Genomic DNA, 24,815 nt, shown 5'->3' with positions numbered 1-24,815 from the left:
TCCTCTGCGTGTGCTCCAAGCGTGAATATTTTGATGGTACAAGGTGTGTTTGTTCACTAACATTCTGTTCTTTGATACAACGGCTCACTGGATTCACATGCGCACACAGACCCCTCCTCTGTGTGTGTGTGTGTGTGTGTGTGTGTGTGTGTGTGTGGTACTAGGGGTTGAACTCAGGGCCTCACACATGCTGGGCAAATGCTTTATCATTGAGCTATACCCCCAGCTGCTGCAGACATTTCTTTCCCTCCGGGATTCAATACAGATAGTCTGAGTTTGACTTTTTAAATGGTAGACCCTGGAAATATCGCAACAGGCCAGTTCTGACAAGTTGTAGTTACTACCCACTCCTATTTTGTGCTAAGGCAGGGCCTGCCAGAGGCTGGGACCCCCTCCCGCGCCCTCGCCCTTACCCCTCCAGGGCGCTGCAGGCTGGAGAAGTGCACATTGGGGATGAAAAGCACAGGCGGGGTCTCCAGGTCAGCCTCCGGCCGCAGGTAGGTGGTCTCGTTGCCCCGGAAGCCCGACAGCAGGCAGCCCTTGAGGCCTGGTGGAAAAGGACGCTGCTGAGCCGGGAGATCCTCTGCTCAGGTCCCAGCCTCCCCGTTCACCTCCATCTCCCTTCCCACACCCCAGCCCAGCTGGTCTCTGGCCCGTGTGCACTGACCGCTGTTGCCGGAGTCCGGGCACTTGACCTTCCGCCGGAACTGCTTCCGCTCGTCATCTCGCATCTTCCTCTCAGCTCCCTGTGGGGAGAAGGGGAAGTCACCCAGGGCCTCCAGGGGCGCTGGCTACTTTCACAATGACTCCTTTGCATCGTAAGTATGGGCCAGGCTTCTGGTCCCAGTTTTTCCTCACGGGGAGACCAGGATATGGGAAGACCCCGGCATGTGGTCCACCCCAACCCAGCCCGGCCCCGCCTGCCTGAGGTCAGCACAGGCCCTGAGAGACAGAGAGAAGGAAGCAGCTTAGAAAGACAAGAGAGGTGGGCAGGGCAGGCGGGGTGGAGAAGGAGAGAGAAACAGAGATGGGCAGAAGAAAGAGAAAACTGAGGGAGACCGGCAGAGAAAAAGAGATAGAGCAAGACTTACAGAGATCCAGAAGGAGGTGTGCTGAGATGAGAGACCCAGAGTGCGGACAGGAGGACGTGCAGAGAGAAACACAGTGGTGAGCATGCGGACAGACAGCGAGGAGACAGAGGCAGGCGAGCGCAGGAGGATAGCGCCAGCTTGGGCCCTTCTCCCTCCAGGGCCCAGCGGAGCGGCTGCCCACCTTGTCACAGAAGATCTTGATCTGACAGACGGCACGGTGCACCAGGAGCTCAGTGCCTGAGCCACAGTCATAGGTGTCGATCTGCAGGTTCAGGGGGACGCCCTTCACCCCCTTCTGCGAGGAGAAGTCTGTGCTCAGGCAGTTGACACCAATGAACACCTGAGGACAGAGCAGGGTGCTGGGTAAGTTCATCAAGCTTTCTGTGGACCCAGCAAGTGCCTTTAAGCCTCACAGGGCCCCTGGAAGTAACCATCAGCACTCCTTTACAGACCGGAAACGGATGCTCAGAGAGGTGGGTAACTTTCCCAAGGTGACCCAGGCCACACGTGGTGGGGCTGGGGCTGGCCCAGATCAAAGCGCAGGCCCTCTGCCACAGGGTGAGACGCCCCCACCAGCTCACCAAGGGCAGCCCACCCTGGGAGGGGCTCAAATACACTTTCAGGAGCTGGAAATCCAGAGTCGTCTTTCTGCAATGCAGAATGAGCCAAGGACGCTACTTTCCAGCTGGCCCCAGGTGCAGGGGTGAGACACAGTCACTCCACCCTAGCCCCCAGCTCTGGCATCCTGGGCCTCCGGTGAGGGAGGGGTTCATGCTCTCCACTCGGTCCCAGGCCCTCACAGCAAGGAGCTGTCCCGGCCACCTCCATCCTGCAGCCACGGAGGCTCCGAGCAGGGATACGATTGCTGACCTTCCCCGAGAGTCAGGGAAAATGACCCAAGACCACTCAGACCTGTGGTGGGAAGCCAGGCTCATGGAGCCTGGTGTCCTTATCTACAGAATGGGGGTAATAAAACCTGTCTTATGTGCCTATGAGGACGAGTTGTGACTGCTGATGTGCTGTGACTGTTGTAAGAGGGACAGCTGAAGTCTCATCCTACAGCGGATGGTAGCCGGTTAGCCTCAGCTGGGCGAGCCCTGGTGACTGTGCCTGCCGACCCCTGTTCTTTGAGCTCTTTCCCTTGGCAATGACTCTGAGCTGAACGGCGGGGCTGGGGTGGGGTGTCTGAGTAGACCCCCTTCTCGGCTGGCTGTGGGGCCAGGCCCCCAGGCACATGCCAGGCATACCTCCCCCTCGCCCCCACCAGCCCGCACCTGAGAGACCCGAGCCTGGGGCCCGAGAGGTGGTGAGAAAATCCCCACCGAAACCCACCGCTCCCTTCCCACGAAACTTTCCCACCTCCCTGAGCTGCAGGCCGGGCTCCTCCTCCAGTCTGCTCTGTGTGAATAATAACAGCCCCTGTCTTTGGGCCTCCCTTTGTGTGCTCCGGCTCCTTCCCCTCATCTTCTGCGGGCAACCCCTGTCCCCAGCCTGCCCAGGGGACCCTAGTGAGTGACGCAAGCCTGGTCCAGGGAAGGAAAGGGCAGATCCAAGGCTACCCAGGCCCTGACTCCGGGACAGACCAGTGCCTTTGCAACCAGGCCAGCTCTCCAAGCAGGACCAGGATGCCCATGGTACCCGGCAGGCTGGTGCCTGGGCTGGAAGGATGGTAATGGTGTAAGGGCTGGCATGGGAAAACTGCCAGCCGCTTTGCCTCCCTGACTTTGCTTTGCAGGCCCCGGGCCCTGCTGTAGAATCCCCACCACAGGGCAGGCAGGTTACCTGTGGGTTCCATCTTGCAGACTTAAGAAGCAGTGGGACTGGATTTGAGCCCTCAGCTACCAGGCTCCTAAGCCCTTCCCCTGCCACAGTCTACAATGGCCAGGAAGTCACCAAACCCCTGGCGGCTGCCATGTGGCCTTGTGCAAGGCTCAAGGCTTGGATTAATAACAGCCACCACTTGTGTGCCAGGCCATGTCCTACTGCGCACACTCCGGTGCTACCATTGCACCTTTTTCTTACAGCTGAGAGAACACGGAGGCTCGGAGGGACCAAGTCACATGTTTGGTTAAGTGGAAGAGCTGGGTGCAGATCCAGCCTGTCTGGCCTCAGAGCCTGTGCTTCTGACCACCATGGATTCTGCCTGCTCTGATAGTGCCATCCATGGACCAAATGCCACAGCGCTAGGAAGGGCGAGCCCTTCCCCGAGGACAGGCACTGTGGGCAGCCGCCCCATCCCAGCCAGCAGCCGGCGCTGACCTTGGCCTCCTCACTGACGTTCCACACGAAGGACAGCGCGTTGTAGGCCACCTCCTCGATGTGCTGCACCGTGTTGAAGTTCTCTTTGCAGTCAGCTGCAACCAAGGGGCACAGAGAGTCAGGGGGAAGGGCCCCGGGTACTGCGGGGAGGGGGCGTTAGGAGCTGCACCCCCTAGGAACAGCGCAGCAGGCCAGGAGGAAAAGGCACTCCTGTGGCCCGAGTCGCACCGGGAGACAGGGCCTGCAGAAACAGCCTTTGCCCAAAGCCCCTGAGGAAGCTCAGCTCAGCCAGCAAGGCCAGGGCCCCATTGCTCTGGGAGGACGTTGTACTTTCCACGGGGATTGTGACGTGGGAGATGTGTCAGGTACAGCAGCATCACGGTACAGTAGTAATAGCAATAACCATGGTAGTAACTGCAGTGGTTAAACTAGTTGTACTCGCCACTACCATTTATTAAGCCCTCGTTTGGCCCTCACAACTCTGCTATGAATATTCAGTCTATTTGTGAGAAACATGAAGCTCAGAGAGGCTTGGTTACTTGTCTGAGGTCACAGCCAATGAAAGGCAGAGTGAGGCCTGGTGCTTAGCTGTGCCTGGCTCCTGGGCCCCTGTCCCTAACCACTCTGCTGTCTGGCCTTGAGGACGAGTCACTGAACGGTCCCTCATTTGTGTCCTGTTTTCCAGGATACATGGCTTCCAGGCAGAAGTCAGCACTATGGGCAGGCTGGGCAGCTGGGCTGATGTCATTTAACAGAATAAACTGAGACTTGGGGCGGTGAGGTGACACCGGTCACACGGCCCGGAGGAGGGGTCTGGAGCCAGAACCTGCAGACTGGAGGGTGCACTGTGCTTCCCGTCTGTTTCAGGGTGAGATGAGCCCGAGTGGCACACACAGGGGCTTCCCTCTTCCTCCCTGCTGATGGCGCTGGAGGGTCCCAGCCCCAAAGCAGATGTGACTGTGCCAGGCCTGTACTAGCCTCACCCCCCTGGGGACAAACAAGCCAGCACTCAGGTCTCCAGGCCCATTTATCCCAAAGCAATGCAGAAGAGTGGCTGCTGCTTCCGGTCAGCAGATGCAAACCCCTGTGCCTGGCAGTGCGACCTGGGGCTGGAGGTCAGGGTCAGGGAAGGGGCGGCAGGGACAGGAGGGTCGGCGCTCACCCACATCGATGACCCGCTGCTTGGCAGTGGGCTGCCGGGAGTGCCAGTGCTTCCAGAACCGCAGCTGCTCCACCGGGCCCTTCTCGTTGTCGAAGACGACCATCACCACGCTCTGTAAGCACAGTGGCCGTGTCACTTCCACTGGGGAGCCCCAGAGCCCTTGCCTCAGTCTCCCCCAGCCGGCAGGTAACGGGCAGTTACCGAGCAGCCTCTGCCAAAGGCCCTGGCTGCCCACCAGCAGGCATCTCGCCCCCTCTCAAACGTCCTGGGGTCCACGCACCTTGACTTTGTTGGAGGACAGGGTGAGGCCTTTGGCCCCCGCTGGGGTCCGCAGGGTGACGGGGTAGAACTGGCCCTTGTTGAGGTAGGCCATGGGCGACTCGCCTGACTTGATGTGGATGGCTTTGGGAGAGCCCAGTGTGTATTCAAAGTCGCTGCAGAGGGGAGAGGACAGTGAGTCTCGGCCCTGGGCAGCGGTGCCCCAGGGTGTGGGGGACAGGACGCCTAAGACCCTGGCAGGGGCTCGCTGTGTGACCTTCTATCTCGCTTTACTCCTCTGGACCTCAGGTTCCATATTTGTGCAGGGTCTAGTTAATGGCTCTGCTGAGCCTCCGCCCTGCTTATCATGAGGCCCAGTGAGAATCAGAACCCCGAGAGGTGACAAAGTCACAGGGACAAGGAAGGGCAGCTGAAGCTCAGCCGTCTAACAGGGCGCTGAGCACAGAGCTACCTGACGCAGCCCAGGAAAAGAATGTGGAAAGCCCCTCTCCCTCCATCAGCTTTTCCTCCCCTCTTTTCATCATGGACTATGCCATCTGGGTGCAGCATGAAGCGCTATCCGTAGCCCCTACCCACTGCCCAGGCAGTCAAGGGTCCAGAGGGCCAATTTACCTCTTGATGCTAGGATAGTCCTCTGGACACGGGGGTTCTGGGGATGCTTTCAGGATATCTGGGAAGAGCAGAGACTGCAGAGAAACACAACCCCAAGAGAATAAATAAATCACCATTTCAGGTTGTAAGAGCCACAGCCCAGGGTTATAAATACAGCTTTGCAGGTTGTATAGTGTTCAACTTGGACAACAGTACATGGCAGTGCTGCTTCTGCTCTAGAATTCTTTCTCCCATAGATTCCAAAGCGCTGAGCTTACTAATCTTCTCGCTTCCTGCACACACACACACACCACACACACACACACACACACACACACACACACACACACCCGGGGATGCTATGAGGGTGTGGGAATGGGCCCTCACCTCCTGGGGGTCATCTTTGAAGGTGCTATCCGGCTGCCAGCGCTGTGTGGGTTGCACCCCATGGATGTTCTCAAACAGGGAGTTGAGGGAGCCGTTATCGTACATGTCACTGGTGGGCAAAAGGTAGCTGTCCACAGAGCTGGCTTCTAACTTGCTGGGGCCCGGCGGGAGCGAAGAAGCCTTGCCAGGGGCAGGCACGGTGCCCTCCAGGCTCATCAGGTTGTTCTTCTTGAGCACATCGGGGTACTCTGGGGTTGCAGACACGCTCTCAGTCAGGAATTTCATGAGGTGCGTGGGGCTTTCAAGGGGCACAAGATCCGTCTCGTACTCCATGCCCTGGTAAAACCTGGGGAGGGCAGAGTGACGGCGACAATGACATGGTGACCTTCTCTGGTCTGGGGTGCTGTGGGGTCCACCCAGAGCGTGTGAGGCCAGGCCTCGCCCAGGCCACTTTGTCCCAGGGCCAGAGGAGGAAGGTGTGGGGGACAAGCTCTGCCCAGGCTCAGGGCTGGGGAAATGTGTTTCCCCCAGTACGAGTCTTATTCATTAGAGACTGACAGCTTCATCTCTATGTCTTGGCCAGGGTCAAACATCCCTGTGACAAAATGTTCCCACTCGGACCGCCCATGCCGCGTCAGCCGTGGGGTGTGTACAGGAGCACTGTGGGTCTGTGGGTACACTAATGTACACCCCAAACTGTGAGGAGGACAAGAGCGATGGACAGTTTTACTCTTTCCATATTTCTATAGAATCTGAATGTTTTGCAAAGAGCAGACATTGCATTTGCACTCAGAATATCCCTTGTAAAATCATTTTGAGAAAACACTCCATGTGCCCAAACCCAGCATTCCCGCAGTGTTGGGGAGGGACCCGAGCAGCCACAGCCACATTCAGGGACACGAGAGGGCGTGGCACTGCTGCCTCAGGGGCCTGGGTCTCCGGTCTTCCGGGCAGGGACAACCCTCCATAGCCCCCCGCCCCCTTGCCTGGGCAGTTGTAAGGAGAAAGCAGAGAGGTCCCTCTGGGGCCCAGCTGGCCCTGTGTGTAACCTGCCCTGTTCTCCACAAGGAAAGGGACACGGGTAGCCTGAGGCACTAATGCCAGGCAGAGGCCCAGGGAGCCTGGGGGAGGAAGTCCAGGAACTCAGGTGTCCCCTCCACCAGGGACAGGCCAGCTGTCCCTCCCCAAGACGCTGCAGGGAGGAGAGTTTTGGAGCTGGGACAGAAGAGCTGCCTCTAGGGTTTTTCCACTACTATGGCTTTGAAGTTTGTTTTCAGTAAATGCCAGCCACAGGGCCTGCGGGCATCTGGGGTGTGTGTGTGTGTGTGTGTGTGTGTGTGTGTGTGTGTGTGTGTGTGTGTGTGTCTTTGCTCTTCTACCTTCATCAGCCCCTCCAGAAGTATTTTGAAATATCATGTACAATTGCATTGGTATAAAGACATACGATCTGGGTTGGATTATATTAATTCCTTTCTTCTGGTTTTAATAGAAATTAAAACACCTCTACCCTGAGTCCCTACAAGCTCTACGGGACCCTGGCAGGGCCTCTGTGGCTGATGGGCAGCTTGGCCTGTGTGTTTGTGTGAGGAGGGAGTGGGGGTGTGTGGGGTACACAGAGGCACCAGGGCCGAGTGAGACTCACCTCTTTCCTTGGTCATTCCGGCCCCCGGTGCTGGACGACAGTATCCGCTTTTCCTTGGGGCCCTGAGAGGGAGGAAGGAAGGATTCGTGTGTGGTCTTGGCTAAGACCTGACTGTTAGGAGGTGCTCCCCCTCCCGGAGCCTTGGCCAGGCACTGGGACATAAAGAAAACCCAGGAATCCTTCTAGTCCGCAGGAACTGGGGCCACCGTTTAGTCTGGGCCCCATGGAGGGGAGCGGTGGAGGGGGGAGTACCCTAGGCTTAGCAGTTAAAGAGCATGGAATCTGGGGTCAGGTAGGCCTGACTGAAGGCTTAGCTTTACTGCTTAAAAGTGCTGTGTGATTTTGGATAAAGAACTAAACCTCCCTAAAACTCAGTGTCCTCGTATGTCAAGTAGGGAATTATGAAGATGTACTAATAAAAGTAACAACTTGCTTTTTACAAATAGAGTACTTCCTGTGCAGGAGACCTTGTACTAAATGCTATTCTCTGATGGAAACTTCGCGACCAAGGACTATCATCTCCATTACACAGAAAAAGAGACCGAGGGCCAGAGAGACTCCCCTGGTGCTTTGGAGCGTGGACTCTGAATCTACATTTCTTGGATTCAGTCCCTAGATCCACACACTGGCTGTGTGGCTTTGAGCAAGGTGCTTCACCCTTCTGTATATATCCTCTTATGAAAGCATGGAAAATACTAGTGATACAGCCTCAGGGTTGTTGTGGTTGCTCAGGACAGCACCCAGCATGTGGAGAGCATGACCATACAAATGCGACCTCTCATTCTTACAACGTTGTTGTACCTTAGCATATTCTAACTCACTCATCCCGAGGCCTAGAAGGCTGGTACCAAGACTCTAACCCTGTCTGGTGGCTCCAAAGCCCAGGCTGGTACTCATACCCACACCCAGGGGAGAGTATGAGAAGTTCAATGAACCAGTAAGTGGTCAGCTTTGGTGCTGCATCACCCAAAGCCACGTTGACAGTTTGTGGCAGGACAAGGTCTCAGATTCCAAGCTGGTAATCTGGCTCCACCATTAGACCTAGTCCTCCTTGCCTACAGGGCTGCTCTAAACCCAGACCAGATCTCACCAAGACGCCATATCACACAAAAGCTAATACAGACATCCCTTCAGACCCCAGCCCCACCATTCTGGCCCTGGGAATAGCCTCTTGTCCGAGACAGTGCTGGATTTTATTTTGTGGTCCAGCTTCAACCTGTGAATCCCAGCTGGGGTTCGAACCCAGATGGAGTTGTGGCTCCCACTGTGCCCCAGTGCTGAGGCGGCCATTCACATTCTTCTTCCACTAGCCTGGGCTGGATGCTATCAGGATGCTCCAGTCTGATGGGGGAGGCAGGGGAGGGAAAATACACCAACGCAGCATGAAAACAGACCCAGAGAGATCTGCAGGGGCCTTCTCCTGTCTGGAACCATCTGCCCCACCCTCCCTTGGCCTCTAAATTCAGGCAGAGAACTTGCCTTTCTTCTTGCAGGAAGGTGGATAAAATACGTCTTGGGGCAATAAATTTGAGGACTTATCTATAAAGTGATTTTAAATCTTCAAATTCAGTTACGTCAACAATTCTCTATATGTACACCTCCGCATCAAGTCTAGGAAAGTCTCCTGGAGCAATCTCTCAGGCCTGGGACAGCGAGTAAATCTGATGTTTTGTCTCATTTCTGATGAGTGGGCAGGGCTGTGTGGAGTTCTGAGTTGACAAAGGCTGTGCAGCCTCAGGTACCCTCAAGGAGAATGCAAGCTGTAATCTATTAGTAATGTCTGGCAGCAACACTGGAGGTGGTGGGGGTGTTGTGTATTTTGTATTTGTGATAGCTTTAGATAGTCAGAGAACAGTGAAAGACAGCATGGTAGTAGGGGCAGGATACTCATGAGAGGAAGAGGGAACAGGGCAGAATGGAGTTCAAGGAAGGAACGGGTTAAAGAGCAGCAGGTATGTTCCAGGTCTGGGGCAGGAACAAGGTGGAGGTGACTAGGAAGCAGTTATAATCCATAAAATGGGTCAGAGGAAGGAAGGAAGTTGAGTGTTGCTGTGATACAGGGCACCTGGCCAGGGCAAGGGCCGAGCCAGGCATTCACCCACTCAGTCCGTACGTGTTGGGCCTGGCCGTAGACAATGTGGGCCGCTGAGGACTAGCAATGGTCTTGGTATATTCTTGCCCTCTAGGAGCTCAGTCTTGCGCAGGAAATGGAGAAATGAATGTGCATATGGTATGTTTATAAGCAAGAGACAGAGAGGGTGCTGGTGTGGCTGTGGATGCCCAGAAGAGCATAGAATGGGAAACCCAAGAAAGCCTCCCCTCCCTGCAAGAAAGAATGAGGTGACATCTAGGCTGAGACTCAAACTGACAGTGAGCTGAATCAGGACAAGGAGAAGGTCAGGAAGGGAAGACAGCCGGTGCAAAGGCCCAGAGATGAGGGGCTGGCGGGGGGATCACAGTGGGCTGCCGGGCCTGGGCCTGGAAGCAGGACACACATTCAGTCAGAAGGGGACGTGCACAGAGCGGCCAAGGTACCATGTAGTAATCGTAGAGGAAGCTCAGGGCCGCCACGCTGTCGTCGTCCCCGTTAACTCTCATCATGGCCTTCGTGGCAGCTGTTAAGGGGTTTTCCAGGTACGTCTTCCAGGCCTCATCCTCATTAGCGTAGGGGAATTTCTGGAAGTTGACTGGATCGTTCTTCAGCAGCCGCACAGACCTGAAACTAAAGTAGAGTCAGATTTAGGCTGTTCTTGCACGGCGGCCTCAGGCCCAGGCCCATGCCCAAGAACTCAGAGTTGCCAGTCTTGGGAACTGGAAACTGCCTCTTCTGTCACCATTAAGCACCAAGGGACAGAGGAATGGACAAGAGCCCCCGAGCTAGATCAGTATCAACACTGCCATGTAGAAGGCACAGGCCTGGGCTTCGGTACCCCCGACACCCTTGCTAATGTTGCAAGTCACAGAGAGGAAGCCATAAAATGCTTCCACGGTGGAGACCTACTTGAGGAGAATTCATGCACCAGGATAGGAAATGACAAGGACGCACCGGAAAGGGTAGTTTCCAGATAACCCAGCATTTCCTCTTGGAAGCACTTGTCCTCAAGACCATGAAAGGCACAGGAGACTGCAGAACATTGTGATCGGGGAGAAAACCGGTGAAAGACAGTGAAAGACAGTGGCCAGTGACAGAGAGTGCCAGGGCCAGGAAGCCCTTAGGAAGGGCTTGGTCTTGGGAAATGGTATTTCCGACCAACATTTACGGTAGGGTCCCGGAATAGTGGCTCAGATGCCAGGAGCCAGAGTTGAGTGCTGCAGGGCACACAGAGGTAGGCAGAACCCAGGCGGTGTGCCAGGGTGCCTGGGCAAACACAAATGATTATAGCTCAATAGAGAAGCCCCATGGACTCAAAGAAAGGGGTCAGGAAAGGCTTTTGGGAGGAGGCAGGCATTTTTATTGGAGATACTCAGTACGGTGGATTATTTCACTCAGAAGCGGTAGGAGAAGGGGGCAGAAATGAGGATCAGATATAGAACAATGATGTTGATAAAAAATAATATCCAATCTTTAGTGAGCACTGGCCATGTTTTGGGCAGTGGGCTAAGCACTGTTCATGAACTACCATCAAACTTAATTCTCACATCAACCCTGAGAAGGCAGGCACTATTATTAAATTTCTATTTTACAGTAGAAGAACTGAAAGTCGGGACAGTTCAAAAGGAGCTATCCCAGGCCCTACTAAGGGAGTGGCTTGGAGGGGGAGCCAGGCACTTGCAGGAGGACACTGCCATACAGGACCATGCTGTCAGATTTTAGCTGCATGAGAGAGTCAGTGGCCCTGTTAACGCCCAGGAGCTGGGCCCAGCCTAAAGTTCCTGATGCCTTCAGTCGGTAGCTGAGAGTCTGTGTTTCTAACAGCTTCCCTGCTGCTGCTGCTGCTGCTGCTGCTGGCCTGAAGCTTACACTTCGAGAATCTCTGGTAAGGCACCTGTGCTCAGTCACCAGCTTGCTCATTTTGGGGCAGAGTGTATGGAGGAAGAAGAAGGGCAGGGAACGGGCTGCCCAGGCTTAGGGGAGAGAGCCCCAGGGATAAAGTGGGTGCTCCCTGGTCTGCTGGTATCCCCAAACCACACTTTCCATATCTACGTGGGTAGATATAGAAACCACACTTTCTGTATCTACAAGCCTAACTAACTTACCCATGCTGGGGACTCAGAAAAAATGACAGCTGTCAATAGCCGTACCACATGTGAACACTGTCTGTGTGTCAGCCCTGCTCCAAGGGCAGGGTCATTTGCTTCAGCTCACAGATGAAGAAACCTGAGACGTGGGGGGAGGGGGAGGCGAGGCCTGACATCATCCCATTGGAAGATGACACGAACAGGATTTAAACTCGGGTTTGACCAGCACCAAAGCCACATGATGCCCTCGTGGCGGAATTCTGGGCATCATGGCAGACCAGCCGGTGTGTAAGCACTTCATGAGACATGTTGCAGGAGGTGCCCGCCTGTTGCCCAGGGGCTCAGACCTACATTCTCTGACTCAGGGTAGAAACAGCAGCCCTGGCCAGACCCTGCCAGATGGAGGGTGGCATGGGGGATAACACAGCTTTTTCAGGGGCATCACCCACGGCAGTATTTCCCATGTCACTGGGCTCCAAGGTATAGGGTGTTAGGCTCTTAGAGGGAGGCAAGAGGAGCTGTCACATGGAAAAGAGAAGTGACAGAAAGCTTCCTGGTTTAGGGGTGTGGAAGGGAGGCACACCCCAAGTTTCTACTGGTATAAATCAAGGGGCCTCAAGACACAAGGTGAGAGGAGCCCCTCCCACCTTCCTTCTGGGCCTGGGGTCAGAAGAACTTCTTAAACAGCCCCGAGTAGCTGTTCCTACCTCCTGCCCAGTCCCAGGTTGAAGAGAGCTCCCAAACTAAGGAGGCCCGGGACAAATGGGAAAGGCCCCTCAAGGGCCCTACCTCTCCTCCCACCCCGACTGGTCACCACTCATTTGTAACTAAGTCTAAGAAAGGTACCCGCCAGGGAGGACTAGGAGGTTTAAGTGTCTCAGTGATTGAAAAATACTTAGACGTGTGCCTGGCACATAATGCCTACTTAATACGTGCAAGCCACAACTGCACTCAAGGCTTGGAGCCAGACACTGAGAGCTTGCAAAGTGTTGTGAGCCATGGTCACCCAGGAGCAGTGGCACATCGTGGCCCATTGGTCCCAAGGTGCCGCTGACAGATGGAATGACCATTAGCAGCACTGAGGAACTATCAGTTATTTTACCCTTAAAAAAATTTTTTTTTTTAGAAAACAGCAATAAAGTCATAACCCAAACAAAAGAACATACGATGTCTTCTGTTCACCTGGGGCCCTCTTGGTCTACAAGGGTCTCTGGTACAGCCTGTTGGGATACCAAAGCCTGATTCCTTGGTCAACAGCAGCTGCTATACCTTAAGCATTTACTATAGGTAGACACGATGCCAGCTGTTTTTGTGTGACATCTCAACTGTCACGTACAACTGCCTTTAGAAATGGGAATTATCAGCCTCTTTTATAGAAGGGAAAACTGAGAATCAAACAAGGTACTCGGAGTCTCTCAGTCAGTAACTGATGGAGGGGTAGCTTGGATTTGGACCAGCGGGACTCCAAGATGCAGATCCTATGCTAGTCTTTTTCTAGAGGCCTTTCCTATTCTGGAAACTTCCCTTCTCTGGAATACACTGAAACAATTCTCTGTTGCAAAGCAGAATGGAATTTCCCACCCACACAAGGCAGGAAACACTAAGTAGGAGGGCAAGACAGTGACTAGAAAAGTTTCTGGCCAGAATTTAGGAGTCACAGTGTTCTGGTCCCCATGCCTGTTCACCACCAGCCAACCTCATGTTCTGAGACTATGCATTCAGCTTCCAGAAAGTCTTGATCGTGAATCAAATTAGCATTGGTGTGTGTGTCAATTCCTGAAGTCCAAGAACTTTTGTTTCTGTGCTCTCTTAAGGGCTGGGTAGGAGGGTTGAGAACTCAGTGGGTGGAGACAGAGGAAAAAGCAGCTGATACAAGATGAATGAGAAAAGGGTTCCAAGGAGGATGTGGGGTTATTCATGAGGACTGGACCAGGACAAAGGGGAGACTAGGAGACTCCTGTCCTATAAATTACCTGCCCTAGGGCCTACATAAATTATCTGTTGGTGTCCTCGTTTGAGATGGAACTCCTGAGGTATGAGAAGATGAAAGGGAACTGGGGAGTCATAGAGGGTGAGGATTTGGCCTTGGACAACCTTTTCGATTTCAGATCTCTACCAGGGCACAACGTAGCACAGCCTGGTGCACCATGGGAGGAAGTAGCACCAGGGTCACAGCCCATGGGTTTAGCACCTATCCTTGAGTAGTCCCTTAGTCCTTCTAAGCCTGTGTCCTCATCTGTTAAATGGGTTTGCTGAAGTCAAAGGTTCTTCTAGGCACAGGGAAATCAGCCAAGAACAAGACAGATAAAGCTCTGCTCCCAAGGAATGTATGCTCTAATTGGGGAAGACAGACCATAAACAAGTAGGTAAGTGAGTTAATTTTAGTTAGTGATAAATGCCATGAGGAAAATTAGAACACAGTAATGTAATAGAGAGTCACCGGGTGGTTACTTTACAGTAGAGTTAATCTCTGGTTGTTAGGAGAATTAAGTGCATTAACATAAGAAATTCGTTTAAGCCTAAAGCCTGCCAGAGAATAATTTCAGTAAATAATAGCCATCATCACCATCACCACCCCTGAACCCTAGAGTGAGAGTAAAGAGGAGACTATCTCTGAGGTTCTCAAGTTATCTCTCCTCCCTCCAAGTCTGTCTGTGATTCAGGTTGTGGGTCAAAAACAAAAGAGATAGTGTAATAACCCTTTGCCTTGATCCTCACATTCATTATCTCACGGAGCCTCCCAACATGCATGGTATGTTATTATTCCCACTTCACAGACCCAGAAACAGACAACAGAGACATTAGGTGACCTGGGATCTGGCCTGGGAACTCCACAACCAGTCACTTTTCCACAATGGGACATAAAAGAGAGGAGAGACACAACACACGTTCATGGTGTCTGTCCTTCATTTTGTCAAACCTTTAATCAAATAACCACTGGACAGCCAGACCCTGTCCTAGCTTCCCCTGTCCTAGGTTGTCCCCGCTGTCATGGAGGGTACATTTTAGTGGCAGCAGGACAGACATAACTACAAAAACAAACAGCTCCTATCAGAGGGGTGAAGAAAGCCATGAAAGAAGAGAAGCTGGAGGACTTCTCACCTGCCCAAGCCTGAGGAGCGACAGCTGCGTGTAGGGAGTGGGAGGGTTAAGAAAGAGGTGAATGGAGATGGGCGGGGAGAACGTGGACCGTCCAGATGACAGGAAACCTGGGACAGCTCCCAGAGACTATCTTCCTACTGTGGCCAGATATGAGCCATATGCTTTGCATACGTCACATTGCCCCAAGGAAAGCCAGCACACTGAGGAAACCGGCTGAGATGCCATAATCCCTCACATTTGCATAGTGCGTTATATTTTTCAGCATGCTTCTCACGTATCCGTCATACCTGAGAGCCTACAACGCCCCTGAAAGTTAGGGAGGGAAGGTATGACTGTCCCTATTTGATAGCAGAAAAAACAACCATGGATTGGGCCACTGCTATGCCTAAGGCCACCTAGCTGGCACTCTGAGGCATCAGGCCTAGAACTGAGGTCCCTGGTGCCCGGCTTCAAGAAGCCTCACAAAGCTGCCTCTGGGCCCGGCTCCTCCTCCATGTGGGAGACAGCTGGAATTAAGGTCAAGAGAAAGGAGCTCAGGGGTCTAGGTGCTGCCCGACACTCGCTGAGGGCTCCTGTCACCTAGAAGGTGTGTCAGTGGGGCTTCCCTCCCCCAGCAGTTCATTCTGGGCCTGTGGCACACAACGGGGTACAGTACCAGCTGCTCCCTGTCCAGTCAGCCTCTTGGCCTCCTGACTCCGACATGCATCGTCCTGGGCACCAAGATGGAGGAGGCTGAGAGCAGTGAGGTGGGGGTTTCAGCCCAACAAGTCCCTTTGATGTGCAATGCCCACCGCTTTCTGGTTGAGCTACTTAATACTCCCAGTGAGGCTAAGTAGCTGCTCTTTCAGCCATTAGTTGGGGCCTTTTGGTATCACTCCCTTCTCTTAGAACCCTACCAATTTAGGGTACACACGAGACTTTGGAACTATAGTCCCGGAGAGGAGGTACACTTACCTCAGGACACACAGTACACGGTAGGATGGGGACTCAGGTCTCCTAGCAACCTATCCAATGCTAAGTTCCACCACTGCCCTGGGTCCCAGGCATCTCAGTAATTCAGAGAAGGAAAAGTAGGGATTCTTACTCAATTTTGCAGACGTGGGGAGAAAAAAATGTGCCACCGAAGAGGCAGCTTCCAGCCCCACCTATGGAGTGCCTGGGCGGGGACAGATCTGGGGAGCTGGGTCCCCGCCTGAGGAGGAAGAGCTGCAGGGGCCATCTGATCTGGGTGTTGGCACCAATACACCCAGTCGGTGACTTGCCAAGCCCTGCCCTGAGCCACCCAGCCTCATCAGCAGTGATCAATCAAACTCACTAATCACCCACAGGGAGGCCCTTCCACAACTGCTCATGGAGGAATCATTGTTTCAGCCAGCCCCGTGCAAGGTGTTTCCTGGGGATGACAGGGACGCCCCAGGGTTGTCGCATCTGCCTTCGGCCCATCTGGTATTTTTGATCCACAGCTTGTGAAATGAACCTTGTCAAATGGGCTGGGGTAGGCTTTGGGGGCCTCCCTGGAGAAATGATGGCACGTAGTGCAAGGTTCTGTGTGACTCCGGTTTGAATGAGATGGTATGAAACTTGTGGTTACACAGGTGAGCGTGCCCCAGACCTATGGCCGGACCTGGGTTCCGGTCCCGGCTCAGCTATTTATAAACTGTGTGACTTTAGGAAAGCCACTGGACATCTCTGTGCTTCAGTTTTCTTACCTTTCCAATATGGGGAGATGAGAGTACTAATCTCGCAGAATTACTGTGATTCCTACTGTTTATTAAGGGATTACCAAGGGCCACGTACTACATAAACAATTTCTAGTCATTGTCTTATTTAATCTTTGCAACAACTTCATGAAGTGTTCCTGCTGGAAGATGTCATGAGATAATGCTGCAAAGTGATCAGCACAGTGCCAGCACGTAATAGTAGGAACTATTATTAATATCAATCCTATTTTGGGCAGTAGCCCCCAACAAACTCCATAATTCACAGCTTTACTTTCTTCTGCCTGGAAAATGGGACACCTCCTCCTAGCCAGTAGCAACAGCCCTGATGCTTGGAGATTCCAAGATAACAGGGCAAAGCGTCACCGGCTTCCTCATCAGAATCCAGGTGGTCAAGTTGAGAGCTGTCAGGCTCCAGCAAACACTTCTAGTTGCATGAAATTAATTAGGTGCCATTTTCTAATTATACCAGAAACTCACTTTGTGCCCCTTTGAAAAATTCGTCCCTCTATGGGATTTCTTTTCGTTCATGCCATCTTCTCTTGGTTTCTTGTCTAATGGTCTATTTTGTTCTCCGTAGTGTTCAGTTGAGGTTTTAAAGAAATTGAAATCTCTAGAGCCAGAATGCCATACCTCGTCATTCATTCGCTCACTGGTTCATTCAACAAATGTTCATCAATGGTAACTTTCTAACAGACTATCTTGAGCACTGGGGACGTAGAAGTGACCACTATACCACCTCTGCCCTTAGAAGCTCCTGGTTCTTGCTGACCTCCTGGGAAGGCCCAGTGAAATAACACCAAAACCACCCAGAGAATGTATTTATTTTCACTAGGTTAGTGGCTCTGACCCTTTTAGGAGGCAAAGGGAACGGAAAGGAAAAGGAGCCAGCCAGGGTTACTTCCTGCATTTTATAAGCGGGAAAGTTGAGTTTTGGGGAGTAGGGGGGGAGGTACTAAGTTACTTCATACAGCAGGCCATATGTCCTTTTCTTTTCACATATGTTCTGTGAGGTGGGTGTTTTTCTCACCATTTCACCCACGCAGAAACAGACACTTAGGTTAAACAGCCTGTGGACCGGTCAGCCAATCCATAGATGGCAGAGCCGGGCTTTAAACACAAGTGACCTGCAGCAAAGCTCTCAGTCTGCTGACTCAGCAACTACACAGCAGGTCAGCGGTGGCCCTGGCAACCTCCTGCCCCCAACCCCCTGCCCCGGTCTCCTAGGCCAGTGGTTTTTAAACTTGACCGTGCATCAGAATCACCTGGAGGGCTTGTTAAAACACATAATCTCAGGCCCCACCCCCAGAGTTTCTGATTCAGTGGGTCTAAGGTGGGGCCAAAAACTTGCGTCCAAGTTCCCAGAAGATGTTCAAGGTGGTGATGATCCAGGGGCTGCACTTTGAGAACACTGCTCTAGGTGAACCAATAATTCTCCTTTAAAATAATGACTCGCCCTGTTTCTAAAGTACATAGGTTTGTAAGACACAAGCGCACAAAAACGTGGACCCTCCAAAGGCAGCAGAGAAGCACGCTCCTTCATCGTCTTCCTCTCTGAGAAAACTAGGAACAGTTTGGCACAGGTCCTTGTGTCTTTCCAGGGTCTGGGCACAGGGGTCACAGCGTGGCAAACTGTGGTGGCCCACTGTTCCGGTCCCTGGTTAAGCCACAGTTAAGATCCCAGCTCTGTGAAATTCCGGGTGAGCCCGAGCCAAGCCTCAACCTTCCCTTCTATGAAACTGCGCTTTTACTTCCATCCCTCCCTGGGTCGTTGGGAGGGATCAAGGTGACAATGAATTTTTCAACATTTCACACAAGATCTGATGTGGAGTCAGGGCTGAATATTTAGCCCAACAAGAAGCTCCGAGGATCCATATTATGTTAAGCCCTGCTGCCTTTCCTCTCCGTCCCTCTGTGCAGGACCTCTGATGACCTGCTCTGTCCTGCCGCTCACTGCCAAGACTGTCTGAGCTCCAAGCACAGCACCCTCGGCCGAGGTTAGAGTAGTCTCTAGTGCTGTGTGCCCAGTTCTCCCGTTTTACAGCCCAAGCTTAATGAGGGCTTTTAACTTTCCATTCACCAGCAGCGTAACTCCGACTTTTAATAACACACCTTGTGCACGACAAAAATTTGCTCCTGGCAATCATGGTTTCGACCACAAAACCGCAGCGGGGAGGCGTTCCTGGTTAACTCTTTCAGTGCTCCAGGCAGTCTGGAGCCTGCGTTGCTGGAGATCAGATAGACACTGCGGCTGGCTGGGCCTTAGTCATTGGCTGCCTGTCCCCCCACCCCCAACTCCTGCCCTCAGCGGCCTCTCTCCAGGGATTTGGGGGTGGGGGGGGGATTCCCAACCAAAAAGGATAATGGTCCAGTCTGCACACTGAGGAACGCGATGGGGAGGATCCTCACACACTGCCTCCAGCAGATGGACCTACTGTGTGCTAAGTCCCTTGATGTGGCAGAACCCTGCTTTCCTCAGTTGTAAACTGTGGCTGACTCGAGGGTCGGGGCTGGGTTCTACATGTGTGCCATGCACACAGAGGGCCTTCGGAAGCTTTGGAACAATCGTACGGGCAGGGAAGTCCCTTTGCACCTTCTAGTCACTGGCGGACTCCCCAGCCCATGACTGCACATCACCCATTCCGGAAGTCCCACAGTTGGCAGTGCGCAGGCGCAGAGGGCAAAGGGCAAGCACCGCGTGACTTTACTCGGGACCCGCTGCCCCAGGAGCCCTTGCGGGCAGATGCAGCCACCGGGCATGGTGAGACCATGAGCTGGAGGCACTCAGGGCGGCTGGCCGAGGCCGGCGCTGGGCCCGACCACATGAAAGGCCTGGGCGCTTGCCACCCACCAGCCGCCTCAAGCTGGTTCTGACTACCCTGCCCGGCCTGCATGCTGCTCACAACAGGCCTTCGAGGTGCCACCCTCCACCTAAAGCCTCATAATCAGGATGGCGTTTGTGGAGCTCTACCCTGGGCCCGGTGGTCTCCATATTGAAGCTCACAGTTCCCCCTGCCAGGTAGGTGTTTGCAGTTTACAGGAAGGACACACAAATTCACCCAGATCCAGCAGTGGGCAAGTGACAGAATTGGAAGTCCTACTTTCCGCACTGTGCCAGGGCTGACAAAGAGCCGGTCATTCTATCAGGGCTCGAGATGTATGCTTGGACCAGTACTCTGGCACTTCTTAAGGGAATGCCCTGCAAGACGGAGGCCACAGCAGCAGCTCAGAACTTGCAAGCCAAGTACTTGGCACCTTATCCCTTACTCCCTTAAGCAGGGGCAGCTGAGTTCCCAGGGTCTGCCATTGTAATCTGAAATGGTGGCTTCAGGGTCTTTTTAAAATTACTCAGCAGGTACAGGCTTCTTTTGAGAAAGGAGAAGACTCATCTATCAGAGAATCTGCCTTCAAGTCCAAATCACTGAGGAAGAGAAAAGTAGAAAACCTTTCTACTCGAGTAACCAGCTTCAGGACCTGGATCCTCTAAGCAGCAACACGAACCAGTCTCCACGGCATGGTGGTACCTCTCAAAAATTTTGTGTGTGCAGTGTATGGAAAAATAGAAACTAGAAGGGTTCAGCAATGCTCAATTGCTTATTTCTGTATGAAGTAACAATAGTGTTAGTAGTTTGCTCCTTACTGGACTTGAAAGCAATCGCTGTTCTAAAGTTATTGGATTTCCTAACAGCGCCCACAGGCAGATACCACTGTGGACCACCATTATAGGTGAAGAAATGGAGCATGAGGGGAAGTGACTTGCCCAGTGTCACACAGAGAATAAGTGTCACAGCCGGGACTTGGGTCCAGGTGTCAGCACAGGGTACCTGCTCTTACGCTAGTCCACTTGTCAGCCAGGAGATTTACTCCAAAGAAATCTGATGCCAGTTAACCACCGGGATTTTACCGTGAACACAGTTGGCCAACCTAGAGGAACCCAAGCGCTACCTGGTAATCCTAGAATCCTGACCGCAGCCAGGACCCACCAACTGCTCTGCCTGAAGGTCTTTAAGTTCTTAAAATACTGCTGAGGAGTAGCTTGCAAGAAAGGTTATTCTACTCACCTCTGCCCACTCATGTCTAAGTGTGGCAGGAAGAGGAGAATCACAGGTTAAGGAACCCTGGCTTCACCTGCCAGCTCCCTGAACCCAAGCTACAACAGCATATATCCTGTCCTCTTCTCTGCAGCCCACCTTCTCTGAGGTCTGGACCTCACCCAGGGCCTCCATAGTGCAGGTCAGCATTAGCCGGTCAGGATTCTGAATCCCAGGTGCGGGCAGGAATGCACCTGCATCCTTCCAGGCATCAGAGATGACCTCATCGCAAACCACTCCTCAGCTTCCCCAGCCTTAGAACTGCCTCTGAACAAAATGAACCACACTTTATTGAAAGCATCTGCAAACCTTAGCTTTGTGCTAAGTGTTTTACAGCCTTTCGCACGCTTGACACTCAAGCATCCTACAACACATGCGTGTACCCATTTTCCAGATGAGGAAAATGAAACACAGATGAGTTAAATGACTGGTTCAAGATCCCACAGCCTTTAAGGGACAGAATCTGGATTTGAACCTAAGTCAAGCCCCCTACAGAGAATGCGCATGTTAAACCACCATGGTGCAGCCTTCCTGCTTGGGATTGTTCCAATTCAACAAACAAGTGCCTTTAAAGAAACCCAATTCTCTGCTTAAGACAGCTCTTAAAAGCACCTCAAAGAAGTTCCTTTTGGCAGGAAGATAGAAAGCCTCCAAGGGGCTGGGGTTGTCTCTGATTTCCAAGGCCCCTTCACAGTATCAAAAAGTGCTGCCAGAAACCTGCACAGTTTCAGTCCTGTGTTTCTCTGCCTGGCTCGAAACTGCTCAGCAGAGGGAGAGAAAAACTATTTTCCCAGGGAAACGCTCTGCGCTAGCTTGAGAGCAGGGCTTGCCTCAACACGCCAAAGCAGAATCGTCAGCCCATTCATTTACCCTTACAAATTGCCGTGTGAATTCTGGCGCCGGCCTCCCTGCTGTTCCTCCTCTGGAAACCCCATCCACCCTCCGTGCTCAGGGAGCGCCAGGCATCCACTGATGTTTACTCACTCAAGTTCATTCGACATCTTCCTGCTCCCAGGCTCTGACGATCTGCACTGAGGCTCTGCTGACCACTCGTCTCTAGTTCTTGCCTGACACAGACATTCCCTGCCCAGGGAAGTGTTTGATTTATGTTGAGGTTTAGGTGTCAGGATTTTGCTGACAGGTAAGTTCCCAGCAGGGCTGGTGCTGATTGGCTGTGGGTACAGGTGCCGGCAACTGCAGGTATACCTCAACAGGTGCAGCTGTTAACTCTTGGCCCTCCAGTTGGGCGGAGCCAGGAGGGGCTGGCTGGGTGTAGCTGGCCAATTCCTTCCTTGGTGAGGGGGCGGGGGGCGGAGATGAGGGAGGAGGGAGGAGAAAAAAACACTGGAAAGAAGCAAGAGAACTAGAGGAAAAATACAGAGGCAGATACTCGGCTAGTCAGAATCCCGGATGCTGGAGACATCCCTTCTTCCAAATTCCTCTGTCCCCTCTTTCTCTACCTCTGGGAACTCTCAAAGGAGAGAACAGATCTTCCCCTTCCCCTGGGGGGAGGGTCTTTGTGTAAGTCCCCACTTTTTCCTTTGTAAGACTTTCCCTTTATTTATGAATAATATTTTAGTTATTCAGGTGATCACCTTTGATTCTCACAGTAACCCAATACAGTGATTTATGTCACTTTCCTCTTCCTCCTCGGCGCGTGCACATTACAGATGAGGGAAGAAGGGGAGGCTGGAGAAGTGAAGTGGCTTGTGTGCCGGCGCTGAAGTGATTGTCAGAGCTCAGATCCAAAGCCTCGGCCTGGAGTCTGGCTGTCAGCGGGCAGAGCTGAAGCCAAGGGCCTCAGCTGGATGGATTCTCGTTGAATCTGCGTATCTGTTGTATCTGTTGTGTGCGAGGCCCTACTTTGGGTTCTAGGGAAATAGAGGCTGAAAACCTATAGAGTTACTACTCTGGAGGAGTCTACCATCTGGGGAGGGCACCAAGGCTGGGGAGGCCATCTTTTATTGAGTATGATACAGATCTGAACGGGATGTGGGCAAACCACACACCTCAGGCTGGCCCAGAAGGGATGGAAAAATTGAAGCTGGACATCTTCGAAGCTTTAGCTGACGGGTCATTTCCCAAACTCTGAGTGCTTCTTTCTGCTTTGGGAGCTCAGGAGAAATCAGATGCTTGTTAGACAAAGTAATTATGGAATAACTGCTGTGAGCTGTCTTCTATACAGAACAAGGTTGGTAAACCCAGAATATCCATAAGCTGGAGAATGCTAGAGTTTTTAAAAGACAGTCTACCAGGAATAATTTGAAATTAAAACTAAGCCCCACATCTTGGGATCTTTTTTTCTGTTTTCTCTACCTCTACCCTCTTTCCCTGAACAACTTCTCGTTTTGCTGTCTCTTCCTGGGAAACTCATCTCAGCCCATTCCTTTGTCCATCAGGGAAGGGCTAGCAGAGTTTCAACTACCTTTGCCAACTTGATAGAGGTTTTCAGGGTAAAGTCTGGATTTAAAAGAGACCTTTGGAGTCCGGGGTCAGGCCTATGGATAAGGGATAGTGAGTTTGGAAACTTCCAGTTTGGTTTCTCACTAGAGACTGTGTAGTGGTCCCCGCAAGGGGCCCTAACAAATGTTAGTAAATTACAGTCACTGAGAAAGCCGTGACTTCCGGGCAGCCCGCTGCAATCACCTTTGCCTAAGTAGACATTGGGTGACTTTCTATCACAGCACTTTGCAGTCTCTGCAAAGCCGTGTGACTTCTTGATATTTCTGTAATTGTCCGTCCCCTCTCCTGTGGAATATGAACCCCAGAGAAGCAAAGGCCGTTGTATCTTTTCCACTCCTTTCAGTGTGAGGCTCCTAGTAGGTGCTGGATATACCCGCTAGATCAGACGTTGTGCAGAGCTTTTGCATGCATTATCTCATTTAATTCTTATGACAACCCTGTGAGTTGCTTTTTATCATCCCCGTTTTATAGATGAGGAAACCGAGGTACAGAGTGAGGCAATAAAACCACTCAAGCAGAGCAAGGCAGTGGTTGAAATAGAGCTGGGATTTAATTTTCGAGCAGAGCTTGTGTGCCCAGCCACTTCACAGAGGTTCCTGGTGCCAGCAGTGACTGCAAAGCTGGCCACAGCCCGAAGGATGGCACACTTCTCTGTGTGCGCCTGTCTTCCCACCTCACGGACGGCTGTGGTTTCTGTCAGCTGTGTTGCAACGCACATGTGAAGGGCTGGGGGGTGACTCATGCTGGCTGGGCTGGGGGTGGGGCTGGGATTCCAAGCGGCATGCCTGTGCTTGCTGGGTTTTTAAAAATGGGTTCTCTCCCTCTATTTCTGGGTCCTGCCTCTTTAAATCACCTGTGCCCGCCTGCCCGGCTCAGCAGAGGCCCAAGCCATGGGGAAGACAGTTTTTACATCTTTACACAGGAAGGCCCCAGAAGGCTCCCCAGGTGGCATGAAAGGATGAGTGGTCTGGGATAGGTAGGCAGGGATACTGAGCCAGTTTGTGGGGTCACCAGACTCCTCCCTCAGGAATCCTACATCCCAGTCAGGGAGCAAAGCTGTCTCAGGCCTTCCTTCCTGCAACTCAGACCCAGGGTTTGAAGAGACACTGCCCAAGCCTTGCTGCCACCTCGTTCATACCTCCGGGTGACACGAGCGTGGCCCAGGGCTAGGCGAGGCTGGCACCTCTTTTCACTTCTTGGAAGGACCAGCTGGTGGTTTCCCTGTGGAGGAGATTAAAAACAGGAACCAATCAATCACCTGTAACATAGTAATTACGTTCACAATAATAACAATAAATAATGATGGCTGCTACACGGTGTTTGTATTTTGTAAGACTGTGCTAAGGATTACTTGTATTAGGGGGTAATATTGCTCTCAGACTGACAGAGCTCAGCCCAACCACTTGCTAGCTCCGTAATGTAAGGTAAGGAACTTACTCAGCCTCAGTTTTCTTACCTGTAAAATGGATATAAAGTAGTATGCATCCCTCATAGGGTTAGTATTAGTGTTAGATGAGATAATGCAGGCAAATACGTTGTGTAGTGCCTGGCATCTAACACTTGGTTGTTACAAAGCACCCCCCTTTAAGCCTGATGAAAACTATGGCAACTTTATTTTCCAAAATGAAGAAACTAAGAGTTGAGCTCAGTGCCTTGTTGAAAATCAGTAGCTAATAAGTGAAAGGCCTGAGATTTGAACCCACATCTTTCTGATTTTATGGTCACAGAACCTGGCTGAGGGAATGTCCAGAGTTCAAGTTCTGTCTGACTTCTGGCCACTTTGTGACTGAGTAAATCTCATCTCAGAGCTGGAGTCCCGCCAAAATCAGCTAGTGAATCACTGTACAGAGA

General features: G+C 52.4%; 1 protein-coding gene across 2 annotated transcripts in view; it reads right to left on the bottom strand.

The window, feature by feature from the left end:
* Grhl3 (grainyhead-like transcription factor 3) overlaps nt 1-24,178 on the bottom strand; it is a 33,908-nt gene extending 9,730 nt beyond the window's left edge. The window contains exons 1-11 of one of the 2 annotated variants that reach the window (XM_013519744.1): nt 24,103-24,178; nt 9,947-10,133; nt 7,412-7,473; nt 5,770-6,115; nt 5,404-5,477; nt 4,793-4,946; nt 4,513-4,624; nt 3,351-3,445; nt 1,273-1,431; nt 668-746; nt 414-547 (exon numbers count right to left, since the gene is read on the bottom strand). In XM_013519744.1, the coding sequence (XP_013375198.1) occupies nt 414-547; nt 668-746; nt 1,273-1,431; nt 3,351-3,445; nt 4,513-4,624; nt 4,793-4,946; nt 5,404-5,477; nt 5,770-6,115; nt 7,412-7,473; nt 9,947-10,012 (1,281 nt within the window). In that variant the 5' untranslated portion in view covers nt 10,013-10,133; nt 24,103-24,178. Of the gene's footprint in view, nt 1-413; nt 548-667; nt 747-1,272; nt 1,432-3,350; nt 3,446-4,512; nt 4,625-4,792; nt 4,947-5,403; nt 5,478-5,769; nt 6,116-7,411; nt 7,474-9,946; nt 10,134-21,485; nt 21,708-24,102 lie in introns of those variants that run through there. The other variant, XM_005394800.2, reaches the window with a different exon arrangement.
* Between the last annotated feature and the right edge of the window lie 637 nt (nt 24,179-24,815).

Source organism: Chinchilla lanigera, unplaced genomic scaffold (genome assembly GCF_000276665.1).
Source record: "Chinchilla lanigera isolate Chin_1 unplaced genomic scaffold, ChiLan1.0 scaffold00051, whole genome shotgun sequence".
NCBI lineage: Eukaryota > Metazoa > Chordata > Mammalia > Rodentia > Chinchillidae > Chinchilla > Chinchilla lanigera.
The sequence above is the reverse complement of the archived record's forward strand: the minus strand, read 5'-3'. Positions and strand labels throughout refer to the sequence as shown.